This window comes from Pseudophryne corroboree, chromosome 1 (genome assembly GCF_028390025.1).
Source record: "Pseudophryne corroboree isolate aPseCor3 chromosome 1, aPseCor3.hap2, whole genome shotgun sequence".
In the NCBI taxonomy this organism is placed as follows: domain Eukaryota; kingdom Metazoa; phylum Chordata; class Amphibia; order Anura; family Myobatrachidae; genus Pseudophryne; species Pseudophryne corroboree.
Genome location: NC_086444.1, coordinates 611,525,217 through 611,536,477, shown reverse-complemented (window position 1 = coordinate 611,536,477; position 11,261 = coordinate 611,525,217). Strand labels below are relative to the sequence as shown.

The 11,261-nt window shown below is 44.5% G+C and overlaps 1 protein-coding gene across 1 annotated transcript in view; it reads right to left on the bottom strand.

The window, feature by feature from the left end:
- The window catches only part of USE1 (unconventional SNARE in the ER 1), a 250,328-nt gene that overhangs the window by 21,848 nt on the left and 217,219 nt on the right, over positions 1-11,261 (bottom strand). Inside the window, exon 6 of the mRNA XM_063914391.1 lies at positions 5,555-5,585. Coding sequence (XP_063770461.1) covers positions 5,555-5,585 — 31 coding nt within the window. The remainder of the gene's footprint in view (positions 1-5,554; positions 5,586-11,261) is intronic.

The following is an 11,261-nucleotide window of genomic DNA, read 5'->3' as shown; positions in this document are numbered from 1 at the left end:
TTTTATGCATGGTAATACCTCATTTGCTTTTGTTGCTGCATTTTGACATTGCGTACTGCTACTAAGTCTATTATCGATCAGCACCCCAAAATCTTTTTCAACTACCGTTATCCCTACATTTTTTCCATTTAGTTTATAGGCTGCCCGATTGTTCTTAGTCCCAAAGTGCATAACTTTACATTTGTCTATATTGAACCTCATTCTCCATTTGTCTGCCCAGACCTTAAGTCTAGATAAATCATTCTGTAGAGACTCAACATCCTTGTATGAATTAATTACTCTACACAGTTTAGTATCTTCTGCTAAAATTGATACTGTGCTTTCTAGGCCCACTCCTAGGTCATTAATGAATATGTTAAACAGCAATGGCCCGAGTACTGAACCCTGAGCACTGAGGCCCATTCAGAGAACATCCCATGTGTGACTTTTCAAAGGCCTTAGCGAAGTCCAAAGAGTCCACATCTACTGCTTTACCCTGATCAATACTATCGCTCACTTTCTCGTAGAAGCTTATTAAGTTAGTTTGACATGACTTGTCCTTCACAAAACCATGCTGATTCCTAGTAATAGCCTTGGAGGCATCCAAGTACTCTAGTATGCTATCCCTTAATATACCTTCCAGTATTTTCCCCACTATAGATGTCAAACTTACGGGTATATTTACCGGGATGAGTTTGAATTCCCTTTTTAAATATTGGGACTACCTCTGCTATACGCCAGTCCTTCAGTATCATTCCTGATTTAATTGACTCACTAAAAATCAAATATAGGGGTCTCGATAGCTCTGAGTTAAGTTCCATAAGAACCCTGGGGTGAAGTCCATCCGGGCCAGGAGATTAATTTATCTTAATTAGTCTCTACCGGACTACTTCCTCGTTTAACCAAGTACTTAGCAATGGGTCGTTATTATAGCTTATGTTGTGCTCTACTGTCGTCAACCGGTCCTCTTTCGTGAATACTGATGAAAAGAATTAATTCAGTAAATCTGCTTTTTCCCTATCATCATTAATCAAGACATCCAACGCGTCCTTTAATGGCCAAATATTCTCCTTTTTTAACAGTTTAGAACTTTTTGGGGTTTGTTGTATTCTCCTTTGCGGTTTGTTTTTAATTTTCTATTGTAGCTGCTCTGATTTCTTTTTGCATTTTTAGTTACATTCCTTGTAGTACTGAAATGATTCCGCCTTCCCGTCAGACTTAAATGCTTTGACAGCACGCCTCTTTTTATCCATTTGTTCCATGACCACCTTTTTAAGCCTACGTGTTAACACCTGTCATGTCAATATTTTCTTGTGTCGACCATTGTCACATCGACCTTTTGTTCACATCGAACTTTTGACCATGTCGACCATTAGTGGTTGACCTATTGACTGTCAACCTTATCCATGTCGATCTAGCATCCAGATACCTTTTTTCTTAGTAGAAATGAATTCCATAAGTCCAGTACGGTCCCTGAAGTTCTGGTACAAGAGTTTCCACACACTAAACCCTTTGGTTATATAATTAGCTACTATTGAGGGGGATTCAATTAACCTCAGACATTTACTGCAAGATAACTGATCCCCCGGAACTATTCAACTAGCCCCGAAAAGGCAGCCCGCAGGCTGCACTTAACAGGTATGTCACCTGTTATCAGGTGTTAACATGTAGGTCTGGGAACTTTTCCTGGATTCTATGGCCTGTATTCAATTACCCATAAAGAAACATTGGGAGCGAAAAACTCAGATGTTTCTTCTATTTTTTTTTCCGGGCTATCCAATTAGGTCACCCGAAAAATTTTTAAATTTTCACCCGAAAACACACAGGTTCATTGAAACCTGTGTGCTTTCAGTAGAAAAAGCCCCGTTTTCGCACCCAATGTTTCTTCTTTGCCAATTAGATATCCCCTAATAGTCCCTTATTTTAGAAAATCTATGATGCAGCCCTACAATATTGCATTTTTTATTTCGGCAATAAGCATTATTTTTGAAGCCCGAGGTGCGTGGCTTCATCACCCGGTGAACAGTGCAAAAACTGTGCTGGAGGCACGAAGCCTTGGACCTTCTCCAAAAGAAGAACAGCTCCATTACTCCCCATTCCCTCAGAGCCAAAAGGCCTACTGAGGAAAAAAAGGTTCGTTGGGTCCTGCCTTGCTGGAGCTTAGAAGGACACCTTGAATCTCGGACCCCCAGAGCCAAAAGGCCCCTTAGGGGGCAAGGGTCTTCACGCTTCCCTCCGCCTCATGACTTGACGTCACTGCTTTATCCCCCAGGGTTTGCCGAAGCTTCCCACTGGGGACAAAATCTTTATCTCGCCCCAGATGGAGAGAGCCTCAGCAAATAAGAGAGAAGGCAAACCAAAAGGGTCATACTAAAACCCCCCCATAAAAATGTGACACTACACATGAAAAACAGAAAAAGGTGACGCGTAGGTGCAAAAAAAGTGCAAACAAATGAGAAGAAAAAAAAATAAGTAGGCCCAAGCCAGAATAGAAAATAGCCTTGCCCTGGCCTTTTTGAAAAGAAAGAAAAATGTGTATACTTAAAGAGTGAAGTGCTTAGTGCTCGTGCCTTACTAATGCTCAGTGATGTTCCAGATATCATCATCTGTGGAATTTCAGGAACCCCTGGTTCTGCCAGCACCAGGGGCACATGGCATACAGGCTTCAGGCTGCCCCGGCCCTACACCCAGACCAAGCATTTATCCATTCCCTACCAGGGGTTTGCCAGACCCCCAGCATAAAAGCAGATACTAAACTTGATCTTAACCAAAAGGCTGAGATACTTGACTATAAACTCAAATTGACAATACCAAATCTGCCTTTGTGTCTATTTATGGAGTTTGCACCACAAACATCTTATTAATAAGAATGAGAAAACAATGTCCCACATACTGTATATCTTCAGACATTTTTTTTTTCTATTTAAATTCAAATAAGACTATTAATGTATTGCCAGCCTTAAGCATATGGGGGAGAGATGCCATGTAAGGGCATGTGAAAAGATGTAATGGCATGTAGGTAGATCTAACTGGCATGCAAGGGGCAATCTGATGGTATGTGGGAGGGTCTGTAGGGATGTAAGAGGCATATAGCATTGTTTGATAGAATGAAAGGGAAAAGTTAGGAGAAATGATGGTCATATGGGGAGGTCAGACAGAATGCAAGGGGTATTTTGGGAGTTCTGACGACATGTGAGGGGGTCTGATAAACATTTAAGGGGCACGTGGTGATGTCTGATGGGCATGAGATGACATGTAGGTAGACAAGAAGGGCCTGTGGCTATTTCTCAACAATGTTTTCCTTTTTCCTCAGTTTAACAGATCCTTCCTCAGCAATTGTGAACGCAGCAGCGGCATGAGTGAACATGTGTCAGTATGTTTGAACAAAGCAATAACTGATTTGTGCACATTTTGATATGAGATGTGATGGCATGTGAAGAGGTGTAGAGAAGTGTGGAGGGCCCCTTCACATCACGGTTTTGCGGGCTATAATCTCACTGCTCTATAGCTCAGAGTACTTCTTCCAAATCTTGTTTCTTAGCAGTCATGAACAGTTAAAACACATTTCTTCACTGAAGCTTGAAATTAAACTGTATACAGTACCATCACATCAACTAATCCTGAACTTAACTAATAATACTTCTATTTACTTTTGCTCTGTCAATCTCCTGCTGTCTCATTTAGAAAACTAGCTTCCAACCTTTCATTGTCCTGACCATTTTTCATGTTAGCAATTTTTTGGTATTCCTGTTGGATTTAACATTCATTATAAGAAAATATCTCAGTAACTATTTGTATGTCAGGTGTCTATCATTACCATGCACAGCGCTGCTATAAAAATATAACAATAATCCACTCCCTCATCTTGTCCTCTCCCCCTTCCACCCCTACACTTTTCACATCCTCTGCCTGACCCTCCTTGCTCACCTCTTTAACTAATCTTTCTCCACCAACACCTTTCCCTTGCCATTCGTTCATGCTTTTTTCTTACCTATGTTTAAAAACACCCAACCTCGACCCATCCTCAACCACTAGCTACTGCCCCATTTCTCTTCTCCCTTTCACCTCCAAACTACTTCAGCAGTTTGTCTACAACCATCTCACCATCTACCTCTCTAACAACTCGATCTTTGATCCTCTCCAATCTTATTTTAACCACTTCACTCCGCTGAAACTGTCCAGGTCAAAGTCACCAATTACTTACTTTGGGACAAATCCAGGGATCACTTCTCTCTGCTCAACCTCCTGGACCTCTCTGGAGCCTTTGACACTGCAGACCATCCTCTCCTCCTCTGCACACTTCAGACCACTGGCCTTCCTAGCACCGTCCATACCTGGTTCAAATCTAACCTCACCAACTGCTCCTTCTTTATGTCAGCCTCCAGCACCACTCTATGCTGATGACACGCAACTATAACTCTCTTCTCCTGACCTCTCCCCTTCCGTCCTCTTTTGGCTATCCAGCTGCCTCTCTGCCATCTCCTCCTGGATGTCTGAGCACTCTCTCACCATTATCTCCCCTGTACCTCAACTCCATGGCTTAGGTGTCACCCTTGACTCCATCCTTTGTTTCGCCACCCACATTCAATCTTTGGCTCAATCCTGTAAGTTGCAGCTGCGCAACATCACTTCCATCAGACTGTTCCTCTCCCAGAATGTTAACCGATTATCCACTCACTAATCATTTCTCAGCTCGACTACAGCAACCTTCTCATCACTTGCCTCCCACGTTGCTATCTCGCTCCACTCCAATCTGTTCTCAACGCTGCAGCTAGACTTATCTTCCTCTCCTGCCGTTCCACATCTGCCACTCTACTCCGCCGAATCTGCACTGGGTCCCCTTCCCCTACAGAATACTCTTCAAACTCCTCACACTCACATAAAGGCCCTCTCTAACTCTGGTAACTGCATCTAATGCTTCAATCCAAGATTTTGCCCATGCAACCCCCCTTCACTGGAACGAGCACCCTCACTTTATCAGGCTCTCCCCGGCCTTGAATAGCTTTAAACGTGCACTGAAAACCCACATGTTCATTAAAGCGTACCCTTCCATCACATAACCCTGTCACCAGGTTGCTCACCCCACCCTCCTACCGGGGCCATCTCTACCTTGCCTACTTCCTGCCCTCAGGTCCCCATGCATATGCTATCTGTCTCCCCTCTCCCCTAGATTGTAAGTTCCTAGAAGAAGGGTCCTCCTCCCTCCTGTTCTCATATCACTCTTCTCTAGCACTTCATTGACAGCCTTCGCCTACCTAGTGGTCATTTAGCCTGGAATTCCTCTCGCGCATCGCTGTTCGGACTCTTACAGTGACTCTACTACTGCTAGTCATGCCGTCACTATTGAAGACAGGTTCCACCCTTCGCTGATTACTCCCTCGCTCAGCTTGCTTCCCAGCTGTATTGTGTACTCAGACTTATGGTGCTAATTGTTACTTGTGCTCTGTTTATGTTCTGCTTAGTGTAATGTAATGTTTTGTGTACCCTGTAGTGTCCTGCTGTTGCCAGATGTACAGGGCAGCAGACCACTTGTGGAGCCTTAAAAATAAACATTAATAATAACATTGCTACTCACTTCCTTTTTCTTGGATAGAGATGATCTGAATCTGAAAAAAGTACAGAAAATGTTAGATCCTAAATACCTCAAATCAAAATCTCCAGTGATAATTAAATACGACAAAAGGAAATATATTGTTAACAGTCTTTTCCAGAGAATGAAAATAAGAGGGTATCTGGACTCTAGGTCGACAGTGAGTAGGTCGACACGGCCATTAGGTCAACATGAGTTTTTCAAAAATTTTTTTCGTTTTGTGAACTTTTTCATACTATACGATCCATGTGGACTACAATTGGGAACGGTAAACCTTGCCCGAACTGCGTGGGAACATGGTGCACTAATTGGGGTCTCCAGTCACTTTACGAAGAAAATGACAAAAAAAAAAAATTAAAAAAGCATGTCGAACTTTTTCATGTGTCGACCGAGTCCCATACCCAAATAAGAGAGTCCATTTCAGAGCCATCATACTGGGATGAACTTAATATACCGGCTGTTGGATCCCGGCGTATAGGATCCAGACGCCGGAATCCCGATAACCGATAATATTCCACTTCCCGGTATTCCCACTCGTGTGGTAGGTCCATGCCACCACCTGAGGGAGAAAGGAAGCTCGCCACCCGGCCCAAAGCGTGGTGAGCACAACGAGCCCGCGAGGGGACTTGATACGCTCGCTGCTGGCAGGATGCCGATGTCAGGATCCTAACAGTCACCATCCAGTCAGCCGGGATATCATACTGAATCCATCATACTTTCATAGCTAGCATCAACTGTAGAACTTAATGACCACTACACCACTTCCTGTCCACATATGTGGCATAGCTGGAACAATCTCTTCCTGCAGGATAAGAAAACCCCTGTAAACACAGAAATATATGATCGTACGGTTGCACTTGTTGGAGACTTGCTACTCAAGGGTTACTGAACATGTAAGATGTCAAAAAATATACAATATAAATAGCTGGGTTTATTTTGTTTCATTTCTCAGTAATATGTTACATTTATTGTGCTCATTTTTAATCAAATGTTCTAGTAACTAAACACAAGATGTGACTTTATGCCAAGGTCTGATTAACTGAACACTAGTATACGTAGGTCTGTGCTAGCATTACTCACACCTGCCTAATCCATAAATAGAGAGGAAAGTTTCTGGTGACAGATTTAGTGGGGCAGTATGGACACAGAATTTTATTTGGTTCTCTTTATCTATAACAGAGATACATTTACTGAATGTAATAAAAGCAAGCCCCCTGTACGTGATGTGGTTGGACAATCCATCTACTGAACAGTTGGAAGGTGAAACTTATTGCAGAGAAGGATGCATGGCTTTTCCCACGTAGAATATATTTGCACATTTCCCTCTTTGGGAACAAGGTAATTTTTTATTTTCGGGACTAGAATACTAACCGAATGCAGCATACAGTTTCTGTCAATTTGAGGAAAAACTACAAAAAGCACAATAGTACCATGAAATCTAGATCAAATTTAGGATGTAAAATGTGTTGAAACATAAAACAAATGAAGCATGACAAATTATACTGTATAACAGGGGTGGGGAACCTTTTTTCTACCAAGGGCCATTTGGATATTTATAAAATCCTTCGGGGGCCATACAACAATTATCAACTTAAAAATTAGCCTGCCCCCAGTAGATATGCACCCATTAGATATGACCCCTAGTAGCGCCGCTTACACACACACACATTAAAAGAAAAAAAAACCACAATACTCACCAGCCACGCTCCTGCTTACGGACCCTTGCCCTCTGCCTGGCTACCCGCTCCTCAGAACTATAGGAGAGAAATCATAACATCTCTCCCATAACACACACAAACTGCCAGAGTGAGCTCCTGCTTCCGGCTGCTGCTGAGGTGAAGAAGCCGGGTACCCGCTAGTAACAAAATCTCAGTGGGCGGGCGACCGGCATCTCCCTTGGTCAGGTGAGCCTGGGAGGGCCGGATCAAGTGGCTTTGCGGGCCTTATATGGCCCGCGCGCCTGAGGTTCCCCACCCCTGCTGTATAACAATGTGGCAAGAAACTGAAAATAATCCGGTAATGGATGCATGCATTGATTAAAGCTATTTCTTTATGACAGATTATCCATGTGTATTTAAGGTATTTAAAAATAAAAATAAATAAAGATTAATTTTTACATGCAAAGCTCTGAAGTCTCAGAGGCAGCTGGTGTGACTGATATATTTATATCACTCAATAAAAAGAAAATATATGTAAAAATAAGTTAAGAACATCGGGATGAAATGCCATCACTGTGCATGAAAATCACCTGCATCCAGCGAAATAACTGTATGTGCTACCAACTTCAGTTAAGCTCGGTACACATTATACAATATACTGTACAATGACACGATCTGTGACAGATCGCAACAACTATCATTTAGTGTGTACTCCCAAATCCACCCAATTTGTTTCATGAAATGGTTGGTTGCATCGCCACACTGGATGTTCTACATGCCCAATGGCACAATTCCACAGACAAGGTGCTATTGTAACATGAAATATCTAATGATATCTCACATCGCATGGCGGATCCTGCAGTGTGTACAGCGAAGCGATATATCATTACATCACATCCACACGCTGCAGTGTTGTTCTTGTGTGTACCCAGCTTAACTCTCTCATCACCAGTGTTTGCTAAAGAAATGCGAATGCTAGTCTGATTCAACTGCATACACAGAAAGACTATATGGAGCTATCTGCAGGAAAAAGGAGATTTATGGTAAGAACTTAACTTTGTTAAATCTCTTTCTGCGAGGTACACTGGGTTCCACAGGGAATAACATCAGGTGTAGAGTTGGATCTTGATCCGAGGCACCAACAGGCTAAAAGCTTTGACTGTTCCCAAGATGCTCAGCGCCGCCTCCTCTTTAACCCCGCCTCCGTGCACAGGAGCTCAGTTTTGTTAACCAGTCCAATGCAGCAGCAGGTAAAAGAGACGACAAACGTTAGTAGCCACATACACCACATTCTCACGACAGGAGAAGATATCAGCGGCTAATGCCATACCAACCCAAAGAAGCTAAGTGCGTCAGGGTGGGCGTCCTGTGGAACCCAGTGTACCTCGCAGAAAGAGATTTAACAAAGGTAAGTTCTTACCATAAATCTCCTTTTCTGCAGCGGGGTACACTGGGGTTCCACAGGGAATAACATCAGGGATGTCCTAAAGCAGTTCCTTATAGGAGGGGATGCACTGTAGCAGGCACAAGAACCCGGTGTCCAAAGGAAGAATCCTGGGAGGCGGAAGTATCAAAGGCATAGAACCTTATGAACTTGTTCACTGAGGACCACGTAGCCGCCTTGCACAATTGTTCAAGGGTCACACCACAACGGGCCGCCCAAGATGGTCCAACCGACCGAGTAGAATGGGCTTCGATGGTAGCAGGAGCCGGAAGGCCAGCCTGTACATAAGCATGTGCAATCATCATTCTATTCCATCTGGCCAAGGTCTGCTTGTTAGCAGGCCAGCCACATTTGTGAAAACCAAAAAGGACAAAGAGGGAATCAGATCTTCTAAGAGAAGCTGTCCTCTTCACATAAATACGGAGAGCCCGAACCACATCCAAAGACCGCTCTTTGGAGGATAAACATGGAGAGGTAAAGGCTGGAACCACAATCTCTTGGTTAATGTGGAAATATGACACCACCTTAGGAAGATAACCAGGGCGAGTTCTAAGAAGCGCACGGTCACGATGAAAAATCAGAAAGGGTGACTGACAGGACAAGGCACCCAAGTCTGAAACACGTCTAGCAGAAGCAATAGCCAGCAGAAACAGGACCTTAAGAGTAAGCCACCTAAGGTCCACAGACTCAAGAGGCTCAAAACGGAGACTCTTGAAAGGCATCCAAAACAACTGAAAAATCCCAAGGAGCCACAGACGGGACATAGAGGGGTTGAATCCGTAAAACACCCTGAGTGAATGTATGAACATCAGGCAGAGTCGCAATTTTTCTCTGAAACCATACCAACAAGGCCGAAATATGAACCTTGTGAGAGGCCAGACGAAGGCCTAAGTCCATGCCCTGTTGCAGAAAAGGCAAGAGGTTGGCGGTACTGAACTTGTATGCATCATAATTGTTAGTTGCACACCAAACAAAATAAGAATTCCAGACCCTATGATATATCCGGGCAGAAGCCGGTTTACGGGCCTTCAACATAGTTTGAATGACCGCCTCAGAAAATCCTTTGGTCCTCAGTACGGAAGCTTCAAGAGCCACACCGTCAAAGTCAGCCGGGCCAAATCCTGGTAGACACAAGGGCCCTGAACGAGGAGGTCTGGGCATTGCGGAAGCAGAAGAGGACGCTCTATCAATAGACCCTGCAGGTCTGAGAACCAATACCGTCTGGGCCCACGCCGGAGCTATTAGAAGTAGTATTCCTCCTTCTTGCTTGAACTTCCTTATTACCCTGGGCAGAAGTGACACCGGAGGGAACACATACGGCAGCCGAAAGTTCCATGGAATTGCTAGTGCTTCCACGAACGCTGCTTGAGGATCCCTTGTTCTTGCTCCGAAGACCGGAACCTGATTGTGTCGAGACGCCATCAGGTCTACGTCTGGTAGGTTCCACTTGTCCACTAGGAGTTGAAAGACTTCCGGATGAAGGCTCCACTCTCCAGCGTGTACGTCCTGACGACTGAGGAAGTCCACTTCCCAGTTCAGGACCCCCGGAATAAACACTGCCGATAGGGCCGGCAGATGGCGCTCCGCCCAACGAAGGATCTATGACACTTCCATCATTGCTTTGCGGCTTCAAGTGCCGCCTTGATAATTTATGTACGCCACCCTGTGGCGTTGTCCAACTGTACCTGAACAGGCTTGTTCCGCACTAGAGGTAGGGCCAGTGTTAATTTATTTAACACTGCCCGCAATTCCAGAATGTTTATCGGGAGGAGAGACTCCTCCCTGTTCCACCGAACCTGAAGAAAGTGTTGCCCCAACCCCGCAGACTGGCATCCGTCGTTAGAAGGACCCAGTTGGAGATCCAGAATGGACGACCCCTGCTCAGTTGTTGGTCCTGCAGCCACCAAGACAGTGACAGACGGACCTCCGGAGTCAATAATATCATGTGAGACCTGATCCAGTGAGGCAGGCCGTCCCACTCAGAGAGAATTAAAATCTGTAGAAGGCGGGAATGAAATTGAGCGTACGCCACCATGTCGAAAGCCGACACCATGAGGCCTAGTTCTTGCATTGCCGAGTGTATCAACACACGTGGGCGAGAAAGGAAGCATCTTATCTTGTCCCGAAGTTTCAGGATCTTCTTCGGGGACAAAAACAACCGTTGATTGTGGGTGTCCAATAGTGCTCCCAGGTGCACCATGCTCTGAGCAGGAACTAGGGAAGACTTCTTCCAATTGATGAGCCAACCGTGGGTTTGCAGGAATTGGACCATCAGTTCCAGATGACGAAGGAGAACCTCTGGAGAGTTCGCCAGGATCAACAAGTCATTGAGATACGGCAGGATCTTGATACCCTCGCAGCGTAGTAGTGCCGTCATGACTGCCATTACCTTGGTGAAAACTCGAGGAGCCGAGGTCAGACCAAAAAGGCAAGGCCTGGAATTGAAAATGCAGGTTGCCAATAGCAAACTGCAGATATTGCTGGTGCGACACTGCAATAGGAATATGCAGGTAAGCATCCTTTATGTCCAGGGATACCATGTAGTCCTTGAACTCCAAGGCCAGAACAATAGAGTGGAGTTTCCATACGG